The sequence below is a fragment of the Falco peregrinus genome, chromosome 2, assembly GCF_023634155.1.
Source record: "Falco peregrinus isolate bFalPer1 chromosome 2, bFalPer1.pri, whole genome shotgun sequence".
NCBI classification, from domain to species: domain Eukaryota; kingdom Metazoa; phylum Chordata; class Aves; order Falconiformes; family Falconidae; genus Falco; species Falco peregrinus.
This window is the reverse complement of record NC_073722.1, coordinates 104,063,593-104,089,157: the sequence shown is the minus strand read 5'-3', so window position 1 is coordinate 104,089,157 and position 25,565 is coordinate 104,063,593. Positions and strand designations below refer to the sequence as shown.

Here is a 25,565-nt window from a genome sequence, read left to right as displayed (position 1 = left end):
TTTTCCATATCTGCTAATACTTGTTTGGTCAAGGGTTTCCCACTAGTAAATGCAGCCTAATCCCGGTATCATGTAATACCTTTTTTTTTTCTTTTTTAGTAGTTCTTCATATGCAAACATTAATGCATTGCCTGGTTTCTTTGTAGCATTCTGCATTAATGCTTCCCGTATGGCTTAGGGTCAGACTCCTCCAGTCCTTTGTCTTTCCCCCTTCAAAAATTTAATTGATTAAAATTTTCCTGTACAGAAGCATATCAAACTAGCTCATGTCAACAGCTGACAAAACTGTATTTAATATATGGATGTGGCATTTAAAGTTTTGTAGGAGGAAGCGAGATGATGTTTTCCCCATCCCACCAGCAAAAAGCAGTTAAGGTTTAATCTGTAATGCTGAATTTTACCTGCAGCTTAAAGCTAAGCCTGGCATGGCAAAGCCTAGACAGAGGAGGTTACCAGCGGTGGTAACAAATGGGTAATTCACTCTGGCTATTCGTATTCTCACCAAGTTCTTTCTAGTAGCTGTGCAGAGCTTTCTTCAAGCTTGAACTTAAAAAATAAGCAAAAGTGAAGTCAGGCGTGCAGCAGTTGGGTTTTGGAACTGAAATGGAATTTGCTTTGCTGCTCTAGAAGGTGTTTTGTGTTTCTCCAGTTGGGTTGCAGGCGGGGAAGGCTGGCATGCGTGGTGGCTCTGGAAGCTGTGGGACAATGCAGGAGGAAGCAGCACGCATCTAATGTGCTGCAAAACTCCGCTGTCAACCGCCAAAAGAGAAATGCTGCTGAGCTCCCAAACCCAGGGGCTAATCCCAGTCCTCTAATGGCAGCAGCCCAGTGCTGGCACTGGTGTGTTGCTAACTCACTGAACCGTGCGAGTCAGTAACGGCCTCGGAGGGGGCTCTGGGTGCTTCTGGTCCTGAACCTTGTTCTGATGGCTGACGAAAGGGGTGGAGGAGTGCTCACATACTCAAACGATGGGCTGGTGATAGGGTCGAGTTAAATTTGTGCCCTTGAGGGTGGCTTTCCTGCCGCCTTAAAGTAGCAAGAAGATATTAACCTACTACTGAGATGTGCTGGCGCTACTAACAGTCTCCAGTGCTGACCATGAATTTCTGAAGTAATGCTTGGTGTCCCAGAGCTGGTCGTGACAGAGAGCAATTGTGGACGAGACTTGCTGTCCTGGGGCAGTTTTGGGTGATGCTGATATTTTTCAACTTGTCTTACAAATACTATTAGAGTTTCAATCCTGACTTTAGCACATAGTATAGTAGGGGCATTTGCTACCTGTAGTACTAGCTGCTGACTTGTCTTCAGGAAAGATTATAGAATAGTGAGCACGTTAGAGCGAATCCTGTGACCTTGGAACCCCTCCTTTTTGTAGGAAAGATTTAATAATCAAGCCGGCACGTTTTGAAATGCATACATGGCCCTTTCCCAGAGTGCTCACGCGTGGCAGCCCACCGGGCAGCCCCTGTCCTGCTGGGTGCTGAGCAGGGCTGGTGGGAGCGCCTGTGCCGCAGGCAGCCCCCTGCCCACCTGCAGTGGGGCAGGACGAGGGCTGCGCCCGGCGGGCTCGCTCCAAGCGGTGCGGTTTGCAGCCAGGCGTAGATCGCTGGGTTTTTATACCGACCTCGTTCCTTCTCGCTGCGTGGAAGCACGCCTCGTGGTTGTTCACCCAGCAAGAACACGGGTGACGAACCGCTGACGGCGAGCATCTTTGAGTTCACGTGGAGTTTCTGTTGTACGTTCCGATGGTTTCTGTGTTTTGCTACCAGACGAGAGCGAGGGCTCTGAAGGATTGGGGCTCTTCGTCCATCCTGGCGTATTCTAGCGTAGAATCAGTTACGTTTGTAGTTCTCAAGGGCGCTTCTCTGGACTGGATTCTTGGGATGCAATTTTGTAGGTGATGCTAGTCTTGAATTTTTAGAAGGGGGAGTTTCTCTGGCTGAAGGGGAATTTGATTTCCAGCTGAGATTGGAATTTTGTAAGCTCATAGCTGAATCCCTCTCTCAAATTCCACTTATCCACTGCAGGATTTTAAGGAATCAAGTATATTTGAAGTGGCAGAGGGCCATCTTTTATTGGGTGCACACATTCTATCTATATATTCTGCAATTTAATCTGTTGTTTGTGATACAACCCACTACAGCAGAATTACCAAACCGATTAGAAGCATTTAAAATGGTGTGATTTTATTCTCTGACCCTGCTTTCTGAAAGGACTTCATCCTTCAGTGCCAGACACTTGACCCTGAAGCCTGATGCACATTAGCAATACCTTGATGCCATTACATGTTCGGGACGAACTGGAGAAACGTACTACGAAAGCGACAGGGGTATAGGTTGCAGCTCTCCTGCGCAGTAGGGATCGCAAGGGAGCTTTGCTGGTTCCTCCCCGTGTCTGCTCACGTCGGCCTGAAGCTTAGATGGGCACAAAAAACGGGAGGGCAGGTTCTGGCTGCACACGTGGCGTCACGGTGCACATGCGGTGTCAGCGTTATTAGGTCTAAGATCGTGTTCCTCATCTTACTGTAGCTGTTTGGGTGACTAAATCCACAGCATTTTATGGTTTCCTTGCCCGTAGCTGCAGCCACTCTGGTACGTGATGTTGCCTGCTCGATGGCAGGTGAATTCTAACATCGGCTTCATTTCTGTCCCCTTTGCAGCAGAGTGCACCCAAGGGATTTAAGGGCTCGCAGCGCTGTTACAGGAACAATCTGCTTACCTGTAAGCTCACAAATTCTTCTGTAGAGTGTCCCAGGGTTGATGTTTCGGGTATGTTATCGCTGGAAGCGCTGCCACCACCTTTCTGCCCAGTAGGTTTCAGCCAGGTTAGTGTTCCCCATGGTAGGGATTTGCTTCCTACTATGAGATTGTTTCGTTCATGTCACCGTGCTCCCAAGATCTGCCTCTTTGTTTTAAACAAACCAAAAAAAAAATATCACTAAGTACCTCTATAAACCCCTGCGAAACCTGTACTGTAATGAATCTGTATAATTTGTATTGCTGTATAAAAAAAAAAAATAATCAAATAAAAGCATTCAAACCTTCTAGGTTTTTGTGTTCAAATGTAAGAATTACTGTGTCTACAAGGATGAACTAGGGATAAGGACGGGAAGAAGCTTCATAGCACCATAGGGATGGACAGGATTAGGTTTTGCAATCAAAAGCATTCAAACCTTCCAGGTTTTTGTGTTGAAATGTAAGAATTACTGTGGCTACAAGGATGAAGCTTCATAGCGCCATAGGGATGGACAGGATTAGTCTTTGCAAACCGTACTCGGCCAAATTTTTTGCAAAGCGCCCTGCCATCCTAGCTGTGAGGTGTTTTTCCACTGGGTGGTAGCAGCATGTATCTTCAGCTGTAAGGGAGCTGCTTTCGGTTTCAGCTGGGTGAGATGAGCTTTGCAGTGGGGTGTGCAGCTGGGGCAGGGGAGGACGTGGCATTTCCCCTTGGGCTGGGAACACGCTCATGCCCCTACAGCGACGCGGAAAGCCATGCCGTGGGCTGTACGAAAACGCACGGGCACTACTTGAGCATGTCAGAAAATTTCCTCCAAGACGTGGCTTTCGTTAAAGCCGCCGTGAAAATTTGGCAAAACAAGTCATGGGGGGGTTGGGATGAGATGAGTGCTTGTTGTGGTCCCATAGCACGGGGGGGTTGGGTGCTGGTCTCCTGCAAGGCAGGCGGCGCTTCACTCGCAGAGCTTGAAAACCTGTCCCCAAAACTTCCAGCACCGGGTGTGTTTCTGCAGAAGGGTCAGGCTTAGGTGATGCACGGTTTTCTACTCATTTGGCTGCTAATTTCTGATCAGCGTCAGCCATAACACCTGGTTCAAGCAAAACCAGCTGGTCTTTGAGCTGACCCCACCTTTATCTGAAGGGGTGGGAGGCAGCCTCTGGGGTGGTCAGTCTTGCAGCTCCAGCAGGTAAGCTGGGCAGGGGGGAAGGTGGGTTCTCACAGCCTCTCTGGGCCTGGGGAGATGTTCCTATATGTGGGTAGCTATATAGGTGAAGGAGAAAATAGTGTTTGGTTAGCCAGTGGAACTGCCCGAAGGAGTAGGTGCCATGTGTTTGTTATGGGGGTGGCGGGGAGCAAGACCAGGCTGAAATGGGTGTGGCTTGAAAAGGACGTGGAAAGGTGAAATCACAACGTGGTGTTTTATATAACTTACTGCAGTGGACAAAAGCATGATGCTCTGGAGTCTTTGACCTTTCCTCAATCCAGAAATGGTTTCTAGTGTTGTGTCCAGCGGAGGTGCGGGGGATTACGGGAGGGAGAGGGCAGACGTGGGGCAGAGCCCGGCATCCCAAGGTTTCGTGTCCGAGAGGTTTGTGTGTGCGTCAGAGGGGGCTTGGGCTTGGTCTGACCCCACAAGGAGCAGAGCTCGTGGTTGTGTCGGTAGACCTGCACACCAAGCCCATCTCATGAGAAATACGAAGGAGGGAGATAGTATCTGTGCAGTGGTGTGTGTTACTGCACTGCCTACCTTCTAATCGAGGTTAGAGATCAAGGTGGGTGCCGGCTCAAGGGGACCCATGGCCCCAAAGGGCATCGCCCTCCCCAGGAGCTGGTGTAACGTAGGGGGTGACCCCACCGCTTTGCACCGGGGGCACGGCAGCAGCTCCTGCCCGCCGCAGGCTGAGTGGTGGTGTGTGTCGGTCCAGGAGGCCGTTAGGGGACTGGCACGAGGTGCCTTCGCGGCAGCCCGTGCCAGCTGTGGTAACACCTGGGCCACGGCAGTGAGTCATCTCGGGAGCCGTTGGAGAACCCCCAAGCAAACGGGCAGCACCGTTAGAGCCCTGGCTCTTCCTTGCGGCACAGATCTCTGGTAGGAAAGGCAAACTGCAATCGTCTCCGGCGTGTTCAGAGCATCAGCGCCGCTATAAAGAACTCTTTTTGTAAAACCTCAGTTATCAGCTTAGGTTTAAATATGTAAAAATCCCATCAGAAAGCCCCTCAAACTACTTCCTAGCCAAGGCTTCTGCTAGAAACGCAAATTTTGTAGCAACGGTTTCAGCAGTCAGAAAAACATTTCATAGCATGTAGTATCCTTTACACAGAGGCCAGCCAGAAAGCATGCAAGCGATTCAAAGGTGAGTCTTGCTCTTCTAATCTTCGTTTTTTTCATAGTTCAGATTATTCAAGATCGGCTTCTGCACCTGGATTTCGGGTGGGAACGGCTCTGGAGGGTGCATCAAAGCAATTATTTTTGCACCTCGGGCTAGAATTGGAAGAGGGAAAGTCTAAATGTATTTGCATGTACAGTGGTTAACTATCTTATCAAAGCAATGTTTCCTCAGAAAGCTTGATAGCAAAGCTCTCATCCCAGAGTTGCAGAAGTTGTGAACAGTTGGTGATTTTTATCATTTTTATGATAGAAGAGTCACTTTCTATCAGAGAGAGAGAGATATGTGGATGTAGATGACTGGTTGTGGCAGCTTGAGAGCGCTCTCATTTAAATATAACAGAATTTCCCTTTAGTGAATAATTTACATGGCTGTATGTGAGAGAGGTTTTACAGAGCCTTCACGAGCAGCAGCATGAAACGTGGTTTTGTTTGCAGTTGTGAAGCGTGTGCTGTTATGTGCCGGTGTTACAGCTATTCGGGGCTGTTACATGCGTGCGCGGGCTTTCCCATCCTTGGAGCAGGATACACAATCCATGTACTGTAGCGGGGCTCTAAGCCAGCAGATAAATTCCTTGGTATTAATAAACCTTCCTTATTCTATTTAAGCACCAAAAAAAAATTATCAGGAACTACTTTTTTCTTTTTTTTTTTTTCTTTCTTTCTTTTTTTTTTTTTGAGAATACAGTGAAATTGTGCCTGATCTCAGCAAACTACCGATGCTGAAGCATAAGAAATTATTTTATTCCTACAGCTCTGGAGGGGAGCTCCAGGTTTGGCCCACAGCAATGGTGACCTCAGGCTATTTTCTGCCTTTGAGACTCGGTATCTTTTCTGTAAAAATTAAGTGAGGATTTGCTCTTTGCTTTATCTGCCGCGAGTTTTCCCGCGCAGCATCTGCCGCTTCCAGTGTGTGGTGTTAAATCTTGCCGAGGCTCTTTGCTAAAAGGAAACTTGAATGTTTTTTGGGGGCACCAGCCCCGTCTGAAACTCGGGTGCTGCTTGGGAAGGGACCTTGGTGGCATCTGTGGTTCCCCACCATCCAAGCCCCATCCTCTTGCCCGGGCAGATGCGCCGAGAGGCTCCTGTGAGCGGCTGCGCGGGGTGAGTTGGTGCAAGCGGCACCCGCGGGTCCCCCTCGTGTGCCGGCCGGGGGCTGCGTGGCCGAGCGGCGGATGTTGGGGTTGGTGATTCAGATGATGACAGGAAACCAGAAGCTGGTGAACGAGCCCGGGAGGAACCGGCTCCAGTGCTGGTGGCGTGTGACCGTGCAGGAGGAGATGGGACAGATGGGGACGAGCGGCTGAGGGTAAGGTGGGATGGGGAGAGAAGGGTGCCTGGGGGTGCGTGGGGGTCGTGTGAAGGCTTTTGGGGTGCCCCACTGATTTTGGTGAGCTCAGAGAGCCTCAGCTAGATCTCGGTGACCTTTATATAGAGTTCAAGGTCATCCCTGTAAAACCCCTCTGGAAAGCCGTGTGCTGGCTGTTACCCCTCACTGCAGCTGGGGGCTGTTGCCTGACAAGCTCCAAGGTACGAAAGGTACCAAATATCTCGGCAGCATTTACACCCCTCTAGACCCAAGATGAGACTCTGCCCATACAGCCTAGACTGCCCGTTTTACAATATTATTCTTCAAATCTTCCTACCCCACCTGCTGATGGTAACATGGCTGGTTTTTCATTACGTTATTTCTGCATTTACATCTACTAAAATATTCCGGAAGATTCAGACCGAGCTGCCCTTATCCCAAATCTCTTTGGTCCTGCTTCTGGGACCGCTGCAGACCATGCTGCTTCCCCCTCCAAAGCCAATCCTATGAAATGGCTGAACTGACCTGTGCTTTCTGGGATTTCCATCGGTTTCAGGGCTGGCTGGCATCGTGTGTATGAATGTATTTATTTTACTGCACAGAAGTCCTTGAAATTGCTGATCCTAGAGGGAAGGAGCTTTGTCTCTCCATCAGTTTTCTCTTGTGATCAATGTTCAGTGTAATACGGGCCATGAGGTAGACACTTGAGGCAGACACTTTAGCAAAACAGGATTCTGATGGGATAATCTTGTGTGTTATTGGCTCGTTTTCGTTGCTTTGGACTATGTAGGAGACGTAGTTACGTACATACAGGTTGCCGATATCTGTAGTTCCTACCGTGGCGTTCCCCTGGGCTCCGCAGTGGTGGCGAAGGACGCTTCATGGCTTTGATGCTGCCTGAAATGGGGGAAGTTAAGGGCAAATACAGGATATTTCTATGAATTATGTCCTTATGCTGGCGTGCTTGTTGCAGTTAGGATTTCCCACTGTATTTTCCACCTGAGGGTTTTTAAAGCATTTTGCAAAGCGATAATCCATGTGAAAGTTGATTTATCAATTCCAATTTTCCCTCTCGTCCTGTGTTCTACTAAAATGCATCTACCGCTCCCCTGGTATAAGATAAAGCACGCTCTGCTTGAATAGCTGTGCAAAACCAGACTTTATCTCTATGGCAGCAGCTTTCCTAAGAAAACTGAACACTGGCATAAAAGCTCTGGTAGGAAATGGGATGTGCAGACCTCTGGAAAGGAGCTTTTCCACAGGCTCATGCTGGTCATTGAAGTGGCTCCAACCACAGGAGCTCCTTCGTCTGAGACTTTAATTTCTAAATGGATAGGACTTTCTGCAGCACAGACAAACAGAAAGTAGCATTTCCTTTCTTAGAAACGTTCAAGACATGGAGTCAAGTTGAATATTGCATCTGTTCAACAAGTCAGTGTGCTAAATTTCATATGGCAAGGTTTTAAATAAACCTTAATTTAGCTCCGCTTTATATTTCATGCCAGTGACTCATCCAATCAGTCTGAATTAGTTTAATTTATTGCAAACTGGTGCAGGCTACAAAACTTCCTGGAGAGGAAAGAAGACGACTGTTTTATACTTGCCTTTTGGGTATTTTTTTTTTTTTCAAAGGGGTTAAATAAATTGCATTAATCTGCGATTTCTGTCTTTATCTTGCAATATGAACTTGGGGGTGGGCTTGATGCCTGCACGGGGCTAAGATGACTTTGTGAGAAACGATCTTGCAGAAACCCACCCCTTTCTGCCGATGCCACATCAACACATTCCTCAGCCTCCTCGTTTTTCAGCAAAAAGTTTAAGTACATTTTAAGTACCGTTAAAGGGGTTTTAAGTGAGCTTTTTCCCACTGCTGCTGCTGTTGGAAAGTTCTTCCAGACTTTCCATCCATTAGGGATTTTTATTTCTAGCCTGTGCATATCCAGCGTATACCCCCACACTATATAAGCCAGTATTGTCTTATTTAAATTTAAACAGCTTTGCTCACTTTGGTGTTTCTCTCTTGGCCGGATTAATGGTGTCCATGTACTCTCGCTCTTTGCTTTAGTAGATTTAAAAGGAGGGGATCTTTCTGTGTTCCCTGGTAAAGCAGCCTCTTCTTCCCTTGACTGTTCATCGTGAGCCCTGTTAACGGGCTTGAATCCTTAATTTAGGACTAGAAACCTTCTGCACCAGCAGCTGGGCTGAAAAAACACCTAACGTGTACAGGGTGAATGATCACTTGCAAGTTCGTTAACTCTTCCCATTAAAAAAAAATAAAAATAAAAATTGTCATGAGACAAGCAGCCCCTGTTGGGGCAGGCAGGCTCCCCCATCGCTGCGGTGCTGCGGGCATCACTGTTTATCCAGCCCACAGCGTTGTCTTTCCCTGGAATCGCTTATTCAGGTGCAATCCCGGGGGATTGCACCGCCGGCAGCACGTGCTGTGGCCACACCAGCTCCCTCGTGCAAGAAGAACCTTCTGCTGGTGCAAAAAGGGGGAGAAAAAAAAAAACCAAAACGTACAAAAGAAGAACAGAGAAGAGTATAAACAGAACGGGGCATTTTGATGCTGTCTGCATCTTGCTCCTGAAACTAGCTGGGAACCTGGTTTCCCCCATGTTTGAATTTAGCATCTTGAAAGCCAGGGTGATGAGTGGGACTGCGCGTCCTTCTGATACACGTGGATCTTGCCACAGACCTGGGTGCTCGGAGGCTGTTTATTCTCCTCTCCCCAAGTCGGAGAGCCAGGGAAGCATGTTCAGCCTTCCAAATATTTTATTTATATCCCGCCAGCCGTGAGTAAGTGCCTCCAGCCTTCTGCTTGTCATCAGTCTCTTCATCACCTCCTTCCATCAGCTCCTGCCGAGAGGAGGTTTTGTACCAGAAGGGAGGATTTCCATGGGCTCGGGTGTTCGGTGAACACAAGACCCCCCAGGCTGGTGGGGTGCTCATGGCTTGGTGCCTGTGGGAGCTTTTGCTGCAGGGATGCTGTGATGGGGATGGGATGTGTGGTGCCCTGCAGGGCAGCCGTGGTGGGTAACAGCTGGTGGTGGTCTTGTGGGGCTGGGGGCTCGGGAGCAGCCTGGCTTTGCTGAGATGCTGCCCCACCGCAGAGATAAAACTGGGTCTAGAAGGGAGATGCTGGCCTTCCTACAGCGCTACAAACTAGGTCAGTGGTGTCAGGCGCCTTCAGCTCCACCTTATCTTTACTTTAATTTATTATTTTTTTTTAAAAAAAAAGGGCAACCCCCCCTCCCCCAAACTAACAGTGTTACAGCCCTTTGTATAATGAATCTTGGTCACCGGCCTCAGGCCAGCTTCCCTTAGCTGCCTCTTGCAGATGCTTTAGAGATGATCCACGGCTCGTGATTTCCAGGGGGGATGCTGAGCCAAGGGAAAATGATGTGAGAAACCACATGGGTTTGACCAGGCTCTGTCCCTGACGTCCCAGCTGTGGCTGGGGGTGCTGGTCCCCCGCCTCCAGGGTGGGTCTGGGGGGGTCTGGGCACACAGTTAATTTAAAATTACTCATCCCATTTTCCTAAGAAAGGAAGGAAAGGCCTCTGGGGGTCTATAGAGAGCAAAGCCACAGTGGCATGAGTGCTGGGAGGCCAGCAGCCTCAAAGAGTAGAAATACACCCATTTTTCTCAACAAAGGATGAGTTGACATCCTGCTGGGTGTCGGGTCACTCTTGGGCAGCCAGGCGGTGTTCAGGCAGCACTGAGAGGATGCTGGAGAGGATGCTGGCACCAAGCCCCGACTGCCCTGTGGCGATGGCTCCCTCCTGGCAGGGGCAGAGCAAGGTGCTCAGGAGGCTGTGCCTGTCTTCTCCTTCCCCTGCCCCACACGGATTTACACTGCGCCCTGGTAATTAGGATACCTGTGTAAGACCAGGACTCCAGTGCCAAGCTGGACCACAAACCTCCCACCAGCATCCTTGGCCACAGCACTGGGCAGGAGGATGCTCGTGTGGCTGCTGGGCGGGGGTGGGTGGGGGCTTTGAGGGTTCTCCCATGCGAACGGGGTGGTGGAGCGGCAGCGGCTTGCAGTTTGGGCAGAGAAATGCTGTTTATTCCGCTTTATGCAAGCGGAGGCAAAAGGTGCTGAGCAGGGCAGAATCAGGCTGCTGTTTTCTGTTGTCTGTTATTGATATTTTAAATTCTTTATTATTTACATTTCTATAAATCTATGTTTATATATTTAACTATACTTATAATACATATATTTATAATGACTGTATTAATACTTAATGCTTTAATATTTCAATTATTAATTATATGTATGTGTGTATATATATATTTCCTCCCCCCATTCACAGTGGCTCTACTGATTACAGCGCAGGCTTCAGTGGTAATAAAGGAGATTGAAGTCAGGCAGGAGCGAAGCTTCCCACCAGGCAGAATGACAACGTGCTGGCCTTTGGCAAGCTAAAGCATCTCTATCCCTAGGTGCCAAACGAGAAGTTTATTAAAAACAAAAATAAATTAAAATAATCTGTAAGTAAGGAAAAGCTGGCCCTAGGGAATAGGAATGGGCTAAATCATCTGTCTCAGTCCCAGCAGGCTGTTTTCTGTGATATTTATAGGAGGTTTTGTATTTTAAAGGAAGAAATTGAAGCCAAATGATACTGATGATTGCAAAATGTTAGCTGCTGTTTGTGGAAGAGCCTGTCGTGGGAAGGAGGGGAAGAGCCGGTGTCCGGGCCAGCTCAATGCAGAAAAAATAAGTGTGGGGAATTTAACATTGAAAGTAATTCTGTGCTGCAGGGAAAGAGCCAGAATGTCTTGCACAAAGGTCTTGGCAGCTCTGAGCATCTCCGCGTGCCTCCCTTTTTGCCCTGTCCTCTAGATGTGAAAAAATAGTATCTGCTGACAATGTTTGATGATGGCAATGTGGGTTTCGGGGGATTGGGAACGAGTAAATTCAAGTGGTTTTTTCCTCTTTGTGCCAGTGCCCTGAGGGGAACCCCGTGACCCTCTTTCCCTACAATGAATCGAGGGCTCAGCCCCGGGGTGTGCTCAGGTGTTACTGGTGTGGAACGTGTGTGGGTAGCCCCTCGGACCGGAGCAGCGTGGGGAAAGGGCGCTGCCTCCGCCGCCCTGTGAAATAATTTTAAAGTCTCTTCTGTGTCCTCAGCGAATGGCCAGTTCTTTGGGGGTGTGAAGGCAACGTGGCCCTTCGGGGGGTAAGAGCTTTCCGAGCGACGTGCCCTCAATGCTCACGGGGTCCCCTCGCCGCTGTGTTTCAGGCTGGATGCAGCCAGGCCATGGCGCAGCTGGAGCTGCTGTGGGCAGCCGCGCTGATGCTGCTCGGGGCCGCTGTCAGCCTCTGCGTCAAGTGCCAGCTCTCCGGTAAGGCCCTGTCCTTGTGCTTTGGGGTCCTGGGGGGGGGGGGGGGGGGGCACGCTAGCTTGACCCTTTCCTCTCGGGATGTGCCCTCTGGGTGGGTCTGGTTCTGCTCAGCCATGTGCAGGCGCGGGGAATGCCGCCCTCACCAGGATGCTCCAGCACCTTGAGCTGGGAAGGGTCTCTGCTGGCAGCCAGAGAGCAGTTGAAGTGGTGGAAGGACCCCCCACCCCTGCAGCACCCCTTCCCCAGGGTGGGTACAACACCATGGGCTGCAGACCCCTGCCCATAGTCACCGTGGGGGGTGGCTGTGGGACACTCGACCCAGGAGGGCCAGCTCCAGATGCACAAATCCTGCAGAGATTCTGGGGCAGACAGGCAGGGGGAAGGCAGGCACAGAAGGAGAGCCTGGGGGATAAATTCATATATCCATTAATTATAAATTGAGTGGGGTGAGCAACCACCCCAGTGGGGCTTCAAGCCCACCTCTGGGCACTGGGTGGGTTATGCTGGGGGAGAGAGGCTGCAGTCTGGGGCTTTGGAGACGGGAATCCTGGCTTGCTCTGCGGTGTCTGAGACAAATACTACGATTTAAACATGGTTTAAAAAAATTAATGAAATCCCTATCGCAACTGCTGCTCTCTGCCTCTGGTGTCCTCTCATGCTTCTGGTTGCAGAAGTTTTGCAAATGTGTTCTGTTGGTCTTTCTGATCTTTAACTCCCAAGTCATCCTTTTCTAAGAGCTTTTTTTTCCCCTTTGTCTTCCAGCCACCAAGCGAGAGAAGCAGCCAAGTGAGAGGACGAACCAGTAAGTTGCCTTTCACAGTCACATTTCTCCCCCAGATAGCTCACCCGGGTGAGACCCTGGCTGGAGCCAGACCCACTCCATGCCTCCCAGCTGAAATCTGGATTGATATAAAATGAAGGAACCCCAGAATGGGGCGTGGAGGATGGTGAGCCCCAGCCCAGGGCGCTGCCTTTCCAAAGAATAATCCAAAATGAAACTGAAGCTCTGACTGTGATACCTGTGAGTCATTAACTAGCTGGAAAAAAAGTCTCAGAGAATTGGAAGGGCAAGTCCTTATCCTGTCCTGTCGTGCCCCAGGGTGAGGGACAGGGGTTGGTAACTTCACAAACAAGACCCTGCTTTTGGCTGGTGCCAGTGGGACCCTGTGCCAGAGCAACCACCGACCTTCAGCATAAGCAGCGAAGGAAACGCATCATGTACACACGCACACCCCCTTATTTCCTTCAGCAACAGACAAACCACAGCTGAATAATAGAAAAAAAAAAAAGCTGGCTTGTAACCTTTGATATAGGAGCAAATGTGGTGCAGAGGGGCTCTGCAAAGGCCTCCGTGGGGTTGGGGTGTTTGCTTCTGCTCCAGGATGGGGGAAGGGCTTTGGTGTGGTCCATCGTTGGGAAAGCCAGTGCAGGCACCATCCTGCGGGCTTGTACTGAGCCATCCCAGCTTCTGGAAATTCCTAACTGGATGGTTAGGTGGTTTGACTTCAGGCTCGTGCTATTGTGTGCTCCCTTGAGAGCTCTGTTTTGGGTTAGTTAAGGCTTTTTTGCAGGCAAAGGGGTTTAACTCTACGCGTTTACAGACTTCGCCAGGAGGTCTCCTGACATCTCATCTCCCCGCCAGCCCCGAGCTGTGAATACCGGCTTGGGATGGGGGGTGACTTAAGGGAGAGGAGTGGGGGGAAAGGGGTGCTTTCAGGGTCCCAAAATCAGAGTTGGCAAGTGCCTCTGTGCATCTGCAGCAGAGGAGCTGCTGAATCCTCTTGTGCTCCGAAGAGTGGCTCTAACTAAAATGTAAAGAGGTTCCTGGGCATATGTTATTTTTATTGTTGATCACGTATGTTATTTCAGGTTGATGTCTAGGCATGTTAGGAGGGGCAGGGACAGCAGCAGAGGTGAAGCAGTGTGGTTTGAAGCCATTTCATGGGTGAACAACCATGGATTTTGTGGGTGAAAATGCTCTTCTGGCCTTAACTGGTCCATAAAGCATTGGAGCTGGAATTGTCCCTGTGTCCTTCCCTCTGCTGATGCTGGCTGCTCTGGCAATGGCTCAGAAGCACATCTTGATTTTAAAGGGTCAGAGAAGGGTCTACAAAACTGCTCCCAGCTCACACGAGTCCTGCGTGACGTGCTGAGCAGCGTGCCTCGGCGTTTCACTAAACCCAGTTTGGAGGCTGTTGCCCTCTTCCCTCCGCTCGCCGAGTGGGGAGGGCTTGCACTGATTTTCCGTGTCACAGACCCCCACCTTCTGCTGAGGTTGTACCTCTATTTTTCCCAGGCTTGAAGGGCAGCAGACGTTTGAGGTGATTCGATTCCATTCCAGTGAGTACGAATGTTGCACGGGGCTCCTGTGCTGCGGGGTGGGGGTCCTGCACGCAGGGAATTGCGGTGGGGTAAAAATACAAGGGTCACGTTGAAGCCAGGCGGTGAAATGATGTAAGACCGAGATTGTCAAAGCCAGCTTAGATGCTTCTGGGGATGCAAGTTCTGAGCTCTAGGAAAAAGATGTCCCTTGACATTGAAAATAAATCACAAAAGCAACGTCACTGAAATGCAGCATCTTCACTTGGGCTCCTCCAAGCTCACCCGTGTGGGTGAACCCGAATCGCTAGGAGTGACTCATTTACCATCACCCTCTTGCTGCTTCCTCCAGCAAGTTGGGTAAGGTGCTGACCTTTTCATTTTTATCCTGAAATCAGCTGCTGACAGTCTGTATTAAATGTCACCACCCGCAGACAGGCTCTGCGGGGCCGCTCCGACCCCTGGGACCCTGCTGGGCTTGAGCCCCATAACCCCCCTACGAGCCTTTGCTGGAGCCCAGCCCGCCCGAGGCTCACAACCTGCGGGTGCAGGGCGAAGGGGGGGTGCTGAGCATGGGAAAGGCCCCCCCATCAAGCAGGGTTGGGGGAGAACAGGCAAAAAGGGAGCAGTTGGGATAGCAGCTTCCTCCGGTGTGGGTTTGCTGGCTCTGTGGGCAATGGGCACCAGCTTTGCCTCTATTTGTTTCCTGGTTTGGCCATTTCTGAACTTTCAAGGAACGATTTGGAAGCTATTTTGGGATGCATTAGAAAAATGCTTGCCAGTACGGAGGAATCCCCTCTGGTGGATGCTCTTTGAAATATCTGCTGCTGCTGTAATAATTAACACCTCATTTTGTTCTTGGTGCTAGCTACGACCCGAAGGCTGGAACAAATTAAGGAGCCTGAAAACTTATCAATAGCAAGGTAGGTAAAAAAACCTCGAACAAAATCTAGCTGTAGGGCCAGGATTGGATGAATTTCACCCAACATACATGAATATTCAAGATTTGGGATTGGGCTCTGGACCCTATGGATGTGGCTTGGGCTATACTGCAAGAATCGTAGAATAGTTTGATTGGGAGGGACCTTTAAAGGTCATCTAGTCCAACCCCTCCTGCAGTGAGCAGGAACATCTTCAGCTAGATCAGGTCGATTAATTTTTTGATGGTCGACAGCGGGTTTTTGTGCATTTTTGTGGATTTTCTTCAGTCTGACCGCATCCTACTGGCAACCATTTAAATCAGACCCAAGGAGATGAGCTGGGGCTGTGCAGAACAGGTACATCACGAAAAATAAATGGCCATTCTTTGTTTATAAGTGGTTTGACAAGAGAAATACCTTTCTCCCCATCTCTAAAACCCCCAAGAACTATACAGACACAGTAACTCTGCTGCAAGATTCAGGCATAGTTATTCCCATCTTGGGATTTGACCCCAAACTCTTTAGCTCCCATCGCTCAGTGTGAGCCCCGTTCTAACCTCACAGGGAGGTTTCACAGACGGTCCTTCTGGCTTAGTCACTGCTGTGGTTTGTGAGCCCCGGGACGGTTGCTCAGACCTGGGATTTTACTTCCCTTTTCTTTATTTCAGGAAAACCACCAAGGAACTCAGTGCCTCCCGGCACGCTGGATACGGTGAGCATCTCCCCCGGGATGGGCACTGGTTTAATGCATTCCCCATCCACGTGGCCACAGGGGAAGCACCTACCGTGAAATCCCGAAGCGGGGATGTTGCAAACATGATTTGTATAGGTGCCAGCTGGGAGCTCCCACCGGTCTTGGGAAGATGGAGCCTGTGAGAGGCTGGTTACTCGCTGCTGGACCGGGGGGTTATCCTGGAAACAAGCCGAGCAGTAATAAAATTCCCTCCTGTTACTAGCACCTACCCGTGATGGTGCGCAGCGACCCTTTACAAGATCTAACCTGGGTCTGAGTTTAAAATCCAGTGCTCGTCCTGCTGCAGCTGCCCAGTCCCGGTTAGAGCCATGGGGCCAGTTTATGTGAAATGACACCCCTGGCTGTCCCAGCCCCTCTGCCCTGGGGCATCCGACTGTGCAGCCACGGCCCCTGGCCCCCAAATGCTTGGTGGCCCCATCATTGAACCGCTCCCATCGCTCAGCCGGAGCGTAACGTGCTCTCTGCTTTTTCCCAGGGAGCCGGACCGAGTGCAGGTACCAGAACTTCCTGACAGGTAAATGGTGCAGCTGGGTGGCCGGATTTTGGGGGGGAAGGCTGCCAAGGTGCTGAGAGCTTACCGGGGCTGAGAGCCGGCAGGGAGCATGCAGGCAGCCACTGCTGCAGCTAGCAGAGCTCCAGCTTGGTTAATTTAGTGATTGCTTTATAAGACATGCACTGATCTGATTAACAGTCAGGATGGAGGGGGACGGGATGCTTGCAAGCCCCCTGCTCTCTCCCATGGAGCGTGAGCTGGCGCTTGCCCTAAGAGGATTATTGGCGTATGGGGCTGTGCTCTCATTTCCCAAACTGGAGGAATATTCCTGATCTCCCTGCCAGCTGGCGGGCTCTGTCCATGAGAGGCGATGAGCCCTGGTTTTCTCCAGGCCTGGGGTGGATTGGGGCTGCCTGCCCTGCCTCCAGCCTCCAGGCTTTGTTTGTGGATGGGCTTCGGGGCTGTGCCAAGGCGTTCGGGCTGCTGGGGCCATCTGCTCTAGCTGTGCGCGGGGGATTTGTCCAGCTGTGCTCTGGGATGGCAGTTTGGGTTTCTGCAGTGGTACGGCGTGCTGACGGCAAACCCTCTGTGCTTGCAGAGGACTACCTGCAAGAGGACGCTGCCTACGTGTAAGTAGCTGGTTGCTGCCCACCAGTGCAATGGAGCAGAGCCATACTGGTCCCAGCACGGTCCTGGCTCTTATAGCTCAGGCTGGGAAGCCTGTGGGCTGCCTCAGGCAGGAGAAGCTAATTGTGGCTGTTCTTCTCGCAGGGAGCCCATATCTCTGGATTACTACAACTGTGCCAGTTTCTTCAGACCACCCAATGGTAAGGTCTCCACATGAGTGAGATGGGTTCCTTCTCCAGCCACCAGCCCGGCAGTCCCAGGGCTCCACTGAGCTCACAAGGCTTCTCTTGCCTAGGTCTGGGTGTTATTGCTGCATGGCCTGGAGCAAGGATGGGTCCGGGAGACATGCTCCTTAAGGGGGGTAGCAGAGCCGTGGGGCTTGAGGGACGCCCAAGCTCCCACCAGTTCGTCTGTTGGCTATAAGCAGGACAGCATAAATGCATCTCTGTCTCCCATTGCACAAGACACTTTGTTCCTGCTGTTTCATCTCTGGGCAGCAGCAGATTCTCCATTGCTGCAAGAGCACATGGGGTAACGTGGCCGCTTCCCTGTTGTTAGCTCAGTCTGGTTTGCATGAGCAGAGATTGCGGCCCCGCAGCGTCCTGCCCAGGCACACAGGGAAGGACCTGTCCTCATCCAGAAGCTTTTCGCCAAAGGGACACCTTCAAATATTTTGTGTGCTTGGTTGATGAAGCTAGTGAATGAAGGTGGGATGAAACACACTGCTCCATTCAGAGTATCTTTTCAAGGCAAATATTGCATCTGTGAAATGTTTTCACCTCCCTGGGTACTCAGCACTTCCCTGTGCTGACTCAGACATCAATCTATTTTTATCCAAAACTAATTTCAAAACATGAATCGCATTCTTTATTTAAAGAGACTGGGGGGGAGGGGGGAAAAAAAAAAGAGAAAAAGCATCTTGTTTACCAAAAGAATTTACATTAAAAAAGAAAAAGGGGGGGGGGGGGGCAGAACAAAAAGGGGAGAAAGAGAAACCTGAATGTGTTCCTATGAACGTCTTCGTGACTCTTATTAGTTGTAATGCTTTCAGTGGCTGAGGACTACCTAGAGGTAGTGACAGTGTGTAGCTGTTGCAGAGCTGCTCAGAGTGGCTCAGTTGGCTAATGCCTTCCCCTCCTGCCCAGTGTGGCCTTGGCCAGCAGAGCCCTGGCCCACGGAGGGGCTGCCTGTCCTGGCTGAGGTCAGTCGACCTCAGTGCTTCTCCTCTTTGAGCCTTTAGAGATGCAGCAGAGGGTTGTGAGGTGGGCAGCAGCGGTGCTTACTGCACTCACTGCCAGCAAACTTTTCCAGCTTAGGTGCCATGACCATACCAACTGCTGGGTGTCAGTGGTGGCAGCACCAGTGGATGCAGGTTTTGAGGTTAGCAATATAGGGACTCATGTGGTTTGGCTGCTTACGGGCACACCCAGAGAGCTGAAATAACCAGCAACAGAATGAAGGGCTCAGGGTTTTAAATTCTTTCAAGCAAATCTTGATTCTAGATGCTATTAGATTTTACATGCTTGGATTGGGGCTCAGTTCCTTCCCAGAAACTGAGAATAAGCCCAAGAAGACACCACAGTCGCAAGGTTATCACTCTCTGGGAAGGAAAACTCCCTCCTGGCTGTTACCCTGAGCTGGGAGCCTGGAGATTCACTCCCCACCAGAGCCAGCCCTCCTCCTGTTCACTGCAGGGGCTGCTGTAGGGCTATAGTAATGATGCTTACTGGGTTTTACTCCTATCTGGAAGCAAAGTCATGGTGCCTCAGGACCAGCTTTCTCCATTTGTCCTTGGGTCACTCCACGGGTGGTGCTGTGCCTGAAGAGGCTTGGCTGGCACTCCGCAGCATTGGAGATGGTGCTGCCGTGGGGCAGCGATCGCCCGGTTCAGCTGCACTGGGGATGCCTTGTTCCTGGGTCAGTGTAGGCTGTCACCAAGACTAACAATGTTTTACCTAATGTGCATTCTGTTGTGGGAAACAGCCCTCTCCTGCAGGAGATCAGGGATCTTTCCAGGTCACCTACGCTTCCTGAAGTCCTTTGTGTCCCCTCTTTCTTCTCTCTGCCAGAGAAAGAAGAGGATTCCCATTCCTATCAAAACGTTGTCATTGAAGTGTCTCACAGCTCCGATTCAGGTAGGTGTGTCGCTGCTGCGGTGTGTGCCTCTTGCACAAAGGTATCTGGAAGCACGGAGAGGGACAGCAGCCTGCGCAGCCAAGGGAAAAGCCCCTCGTCCACAGGCTCAGCGATTCCTATCGGCTCCGGGCCGGCAGAGTCAGGGTGCAGGGGCTGCTGCAGGCACAGAGCAGACCTGGAATGTTTCCCCTTTCTGCAGGAAAATGCATGTGGTGATATCTCACTGGCCAAGAGCTCACCTCCAAGCTGATCCCTTTGACTTGGAGGTTTCTGCAGCAGTTCTGGAGCTCTGGGGTCTGCCATTGTTTCTCTAGGTTTTTACTGTTGTTATAGCCAAGATGGATCATGGCTCTAGCCCCTAGCTGAGGTTTCTCATCATGTCCAGCCCAAGAAGGCTGCAGCCAGTGAGCCACTGGAGGATGACGTTGGATCACAGTGTCTGTTTAAGGGCTTCTAGCTTCTGTCCTGGAATGTTGCAATCAAAATAGGAAGTCAGTTTGGTTTCCTTCAGCGAGTTAACATTAACACTTTCTGCACTGCTTGAGCCTGCCTTGCTTCTGCCTGGCTCTGTAGAGTGATTAGAGGAGGCAGGAGCAGCAGGGACCAGTCTGATCCCCGTCCGTGCCTGCAGATACATAGGCATGTGGTCAGGGCTGGAAAAGCGATGAGGCAGTGTCAGCAGATCCGCGGCAGGACGGCAGCCACCTGGCTGGAAACTCACCCACGTGCACGGGGTGGTTGGTCTGGGTGCGGTGGTAGGATGGGGGGTTGACAAAGGTCTGGTTTTAGCCCATTTGCTGTTCAGCATCATTGTGTCCTCGTTCTTAATCACAGATGATGCTGTAGACTATGAGAACAGCACAGCGATACACGTATGGGAACTCCAGCAAGTGGAAGGTATGTTCTCAGCAGTTTACTATTTAGAGATGAGGCTCATAGGCAGGGTGCCTGTCACGCTAAACAAGTATAGACCACACTCCGGGTAATGCGGCCACTGGCCCCATCTTGAGTTATGTTTTCTCCAGTCGCCTGTGATAAACATCTAAGGCAATTTGCAAATTGCTACACACGCTTGTAATTGAATGCTGCTGGGATGTCTATTACTCCAAAGGCCACCATGTAGGTGGCTGTGCCTAAACACTGACCATGGGATGCTACAGGAGAATGTCACTCTTCGTGTCTTACATCCTCTTATATTTTGAAGTTGCCCTGGTGCAAGCTCAGCCTTGTAATCCCCTCCGACAAAGAAATATGCAGCACGCACATCCAGCGGGTCAGCCCGCAACTCTCCTGCAGTAATTGGGGCTGCATGTTTTTTAAGCTGACCTTTAAAGAGCAGTTTAATCTGTGTGGCTTCCTGTGAAGTGTAGCAGGTAGTCTGGCCTGGGAGATAGTGGTGAATGTCTGCATGTATCTGTTTAGGAGCTTTCTGTCTCTGGTATGAAAGCTGCCTAAACAAACTTATTCTTGTTATCCTGTTTGCACACTCTCTAGATTAAATCTAAGTCCGTCTCTGCTGGCTCTGAAAAGCTGTCTGTGCTCGCCGCTTGCAGAGCGTTTGCAAATTTGCCGTGACCATGTTGAAGCCCCTTCAAGGAGACCTTGACACTGTGATCTGCGGTTTCTTAGCCCAGGCACAAAAATACATCAGCGATGCAAGGCTAAATATTGGCAGAGCGCACAGCCTGTCTATGGCGTATATGTGTTTTTAGATCAACCCGCTTACTGATCAGTGCTTGCCATCTTCACTCACAGCTCTGCAGAGAGAAAGCCCAGATGATGAGCCAGACTACGTCAACACGGCTCCTGTGTCAGGCTCTGACACTCTGTCAATGCAAAGGTAAAAAGAGAGCATAAGGGTTGATGTATCTATTTAGGAGTGGAAGGATTGTGTTTATGCCAATGAGAGCTCAGCTGGAGCTTTGGCCCTTGCTGGTGGGGCCAGCGTGCCCAGCAGCCCATGTGAGCAGTGCAGGGAGCAGGGGCAGCCTGCTCCGTGCCGTGCCACGTCTCTGGCTGATGCCAAGCTGACTAACGCCAACCGTGGAGACAAATCTGTCAAAGGCCATGTCCTGGCCCCAGTGCAGCCCTCCTCCAACAGGCACAGGAACTCAAAACCACTTCAGAGCAGCTTCAGGCAGCACTGCTACATGCTGCAGACAGGAACCCCCAAAACCAATCTGGTCTGTGCAGCTCAGAAGCTGAGCAGCGTAAGGGATTCCCTGGGCTCAGCTGAGCCCTGCCTGCTCTGCTAAGATGACATATCCTGCCCCATTATCAGCAGCAACCTGATGCTGCTGACAAGGAATTACTCGCTGCAGTTCAAGTAAAAGCTATATGTAAAGAGCTGCAGGAAGGTTGCATGACACTGAAAGAGTGGGTGATATTACACGGTGTCAGTAAATGCATGGTAGCGTACAGAAGAAAAGCAGCCTCAGATATACCAAATGCAGAGGCAGGTTCTGCATTTGCTGTTGCAGCTCAAAGGGGGCTCTTGGAGGCTTTGCAGAGAGCTTGCAGCAAGCACTGGCTCAGTTCTTGGCAGAGCAGTGCATGTGGATTGCTGAGAAAGGGGAAGAGGAAAGTAAACTGCTGCTGTGCTAATGTAGAGATCTGTGATGTCCCTACATGCTGTTAGGGCACATCCTGTTGGTCTTCCTGCTCCAGACTGGACTGGGACTCCAGCTGGGAGAGGGACTGGGGCCAGTATCGATCTCCCTGTCAGGTTTTTACTCTCTGAGCACCCACAGAGACCCAGCGGGATAGTCTTTATGCCATGTGCTGGCAGCTCCAGTTACAGGGTTTTGTATTTCCTGAACTGTGGGCAGACTCCCAAAATCAGATCTTTCTGAAGCTGTGTAGAGTGTTTAAGATTTGTCCCTGCCACGCAAAGCACTGTCACCCTGTTCTCCACATTACAGTGTTTACTTTGAACTTCAGCAGCCCATGGCGGCAGCATTAGCTCTTACAGAGCATATGCTGGAGGGGAAGCAGCACCAGAGGCAGGTTGTGCTTTTTGGCAAGGATTCAATGTGTGTCATTTGTGGCATGCAAGTTGCTTCCCAACAGCACACGTACATGGTCTGGCCAGCAGCAAATACAGCTCTGCCTGTGGGACACCTGTCCCCAGCCCATGGACACGCGCAGCTCCCCACAGCCCAGCCTACGGACACGTGCAGCTCCCCACAGCCTGACACCAGCCTCTGCTGGGATGCAGCTGAACACGGGAGCCCCAGCCCAAGAAACCTGCCGCAGCAGTACCTCACTGCCAGGCATCTCTCGCTGCTTGAGCTGCAGCAAACTGAGAGAGTATTATAAAACTGGCCTGCTTTGGATGGGGCTGCAGAGAAACTTGCTTTTTAGGTGTTTAGGGAATAGCCAGGCATTGTGTTGCCTAAGCGTTTAGAGGGAAAGCAGATTATCCCTGAAAAAAATGAAAAGTGCTATAATGCTAACTTTTATAAGCACTTCTGCATTTATTCCTCTTCCACAGAGAAATTTCAAGGAGGAGGGGATTACATTTCTGCATTAGTCACAGCATGGCCCTGCTTTTTGCTAGGCTAGTGGCCCCATGGCACTGGGCACAGCAGACTGCTCTGTTGCTGTTTGTAACTGGGAGAGTGCCCACCTCGTCCAGAGCTCTGAGAGGAACTAGCAGGGCTGATAGATGCCCAAAATATTTAGCAAAGCTTCTGTAATGACCCTACCTGATTTGGTGGGGAGCAATGATCAAAGCAGCACCGGGGCTACCATAAATCCACCTCCCAAAGTGATAAATGATGCTAGGAAGGTAGAAGAGGGAGGAATAGCTGTCCTGTGAAGGACTGGTGATAACAGATTTTCTGGGACAATCTCTAGTCCTAGCAAAATGCTGTCGTGGCTGTATGTGTAAATAGCTTCTGGCAGCTCTGTAAGTAAACAAAAATTGGCAGTGCACTTTTTGCCATTGTAGTGACGCCTTTGTTATAGCCTTTGCTAGCAGAGTAACGCTATAAAATCCCAAAGTCCAACCAACAAATGCCAGCAGAAGTTTTCCACTAAGGGAGGGTGAATTCAGAAACAGGCTCCTGGCACTTCTGTGCCCTCTGCTCAGGGATTGTCATCTGGAAGCATGGCTGGGGCTTCTGCTTAGACATGGATGTTTTGTAGCATACTTCACTACTTTTCTCTGGAAAGAATATGTAACAGGCAGCAGAGTTAAGTTGAAAGCAGGGATTAAAAGTTAGTGGACTCACTATTTTTTTCCCTCTTCTTTCAATTATTCTGAGTAAAGTCTGAAGAAGTCCTTTGCTGTGCTGTGAGAGCACATTCAGCGAGCATGCACGCGGGGAGAGGGGAGATTTCGATCCCTCTGTGAAATCCCTTCTCCAAATTGCACCCAAGATCACGTAGAATGGGTGCCACTGAAAGGAAGAAATGCTCTGCTTGAAGTCCCATGGAAGTCCAACTGCAAACCTGCAACTGGAGAGAGCACTCTGGCAGTGGCCACGGGCAAGCTCATTATCCCATCTCATTTCCCTGCACATCTCCTGGCAGGAGGATGACCAGTCCATGTAATGTTTTCTCCTGTCAAGCATGAAATGAATGTTTAAATTGCTGAGCACTAATGCAGCCAGCTACTTAACATGTCAGGGTGACTCACGCACGATGGTATTAAGACATAGGGATTATATTCTGATTTAGTTCCTGTGCTCTCCTACAGAAGCAGTTTCCTACAGGAGAGGAACTGGCAAGGCAGAGGATGCTTTTACAACAGCAGCAGTTCTCTGGTGCTGAATGAGATACCAACTTGTTCATGTAAGCTAAACAGAATTAAATCCCCACCTTTTCCACAGCTTGTAATTCAGTGTCTATGTCAGTTTTTCTTGTGTTTCAGTATCTGTTCTGTAACGATGCAAAGACGCTGCAACAACTGAGGTCAGAGCCACAGCTGCCAGCCTCAGAAATGGCATCAAGTCTTTCAGTATTGCTGTAGGAACACCAGCCCTGAAACATAACCTCTGTCTCTTGAGCCCCAATGCACAGATTTGGCACCGCTGTACCACTTATTTATTAAAATTGAAAAGCCTCCAAAGAAAATGTGGTGGTTTATTATGGTTTTCTATGATGCAGATGATGTCTGCATGGTTGGGTGAGACAGAGGTGGGAGCACGTGAGAATGCACAGGATGATGTGTGGGATCTTATGGGAAGAAAATGTAGCTCCTTAAAAGGCTTCTTCCTCAAAATGGGTTCAGAAAACTGCTTCAAGAGGGGACACAGCCCACGCTCACTTCTTCAGGATGGGTAAGAGTGAGCCCTGGAGTGGGAGAAGGGGATGTCAGGTGCTTCCTTCTGCAAATGACTTGGCTATATTTTTAGCAGAATCACTGAGACCACGGGTGGCCGCTGTTCATGTAGCTGAAACCGCAGGTGGTTAGGAGTTCGGCTTAGGAGATTTCCTTGTAGCTCCTACAAATGCATTTATTCCTGCTTCCACAGGACTTTTACAACACGGAAAATCTAGTGTACTTCAGGGATGTACACAGGCAGGGAGCCTGATTTTCTGCTTACCCCAGCCCAGCTCCCACTGACGCCCTGGGGTTTCCTGATGTTTAAATGCTCTGCAAAAGGTTTGCACAGGTGGGGGATACTAGCATCCCAGTGAGCCTGGAGCAGATGCAGTGACAGCCACGGCCTGCGCTGGCTCTGCACAGGCTCACAGACAGGCAAGGAAACAAGGAGATGCCTTCGTTACTGAAAGGGTATGCCCAGCTCTTGCAGGGTCATGAAATTGTCACCCTTGGTTCTTCAAGTGCTGAGTTCATCACCAAGGATGAAGCTCCCCCTTCTCCTGCAGTGCTGCAGCCCATGGGTTTTTTGCTAGCAGGGAAGAGCGAGCTTCATTTCCAGTGATGTGTGTTGATGTTACACCTACTGCTGATTCATCTCGTAACTGGAGGGAGCCATTAAATGATCAGAAGATTAGCAGCAGCAACAGATCCATAGCACGTAGTAACAGATCCAGCTAGAGCTCCCAGAAAGTTCTAGCTGTTAGGCGAGTGCACAGCCAAAACATTAAAATACATTTACTGCTCTCCTTGCTAAGCAGGGAGGTGGGTGAAACCGATTACATTTTCCTGGTATAAGGTTCCTCCATTGCCAAAATCCAAGTCTGAAAGTTGTGGAGCTGAAGCAGGCAGGGCAGGAGCGGGTGTGGAGTATCTTCCCTCCTCTCACTGGGAGCCTGAGCAAATGCCCCTCTTGCAGCTCTCCAGCCAGCTGTAACGAGGGGTAAATCCCTCTTAGCTTTGTAAAGCTCCTGAAGTACTTTTCAGCCACTGATCTCATTACTCTGGAAGATATCCAGGAACTGTTACGGGAACTTTCATCAACGTTATTACAGTCTTGTTCTGAAAAATCTTACGGTTTTTCTTTGCAATGGGCGAGTATGCACATGTGAATGTGTTCACTGACACACTGTCTTTTCAGGACTTGTTTTTAGGTGGGCAAGGATTTCTAGTGCTCAAGCAAAATTGCCAGATCCTGTATCGT

General features: G+C 50.1%; 1 protein-coding gene and 1 long non-coding RNA gene across 2 annotated transcripts; one reads left to right on the top strand and one right to left on the bottom strand.

The window, feature by feature from the left end:
• The first annotated feature begins 6,263 nt into the window (after window positions 1–6,263).
• LAT2 (linker for activation of T cells family member 2) lies at window positions 6,264–24,111 on the top strand. The gene is made up of 14 exons (XM_055795975.1): window positions 6,264–6,431; window positions 11,681–11,783; window positions 12,546–12,585; window positions 14,080–14,123; window positions 14,971–15,025; window positions 15,691–15,734; window positions 16,252–16,290; window positions 16,829–16,898; window positions 17,041–17,096; window positions 18,966–19,031; window positions 19,867–19,929; window positions 20,788–20,872; window positions 23,735–23,829; window positions 23,909–24,111. Exons 2-14 carry the CDS (start codon window positions 11,699–11,701, stop codon window positions 23,920–23,922), a joined length of 756 nt encoding a protein of 251 aa, XP_055651950.1. The 5' UTR covers window positions 6,264–6,431; window positions 11,681–11,698; the 3' UTR covers window positions 23,923–24,111.
• On the bottom strand, window positions 21,645–23,299 carry LOC129783826 (uncharacterized). Its single transcript, XR_008745800.1, has 2 exons — window positions 22,228–23,299; window positions 21,645–22,195 (listed from the first exon to the last, which is right to left on the bottom strand). It is a non-coding gene; the product is annotated as an uncharacterized LOC129783826 (long non-coding RNA).
• Window positions 24,112–25,565: the final 1,454 nt, after the last annotated feature.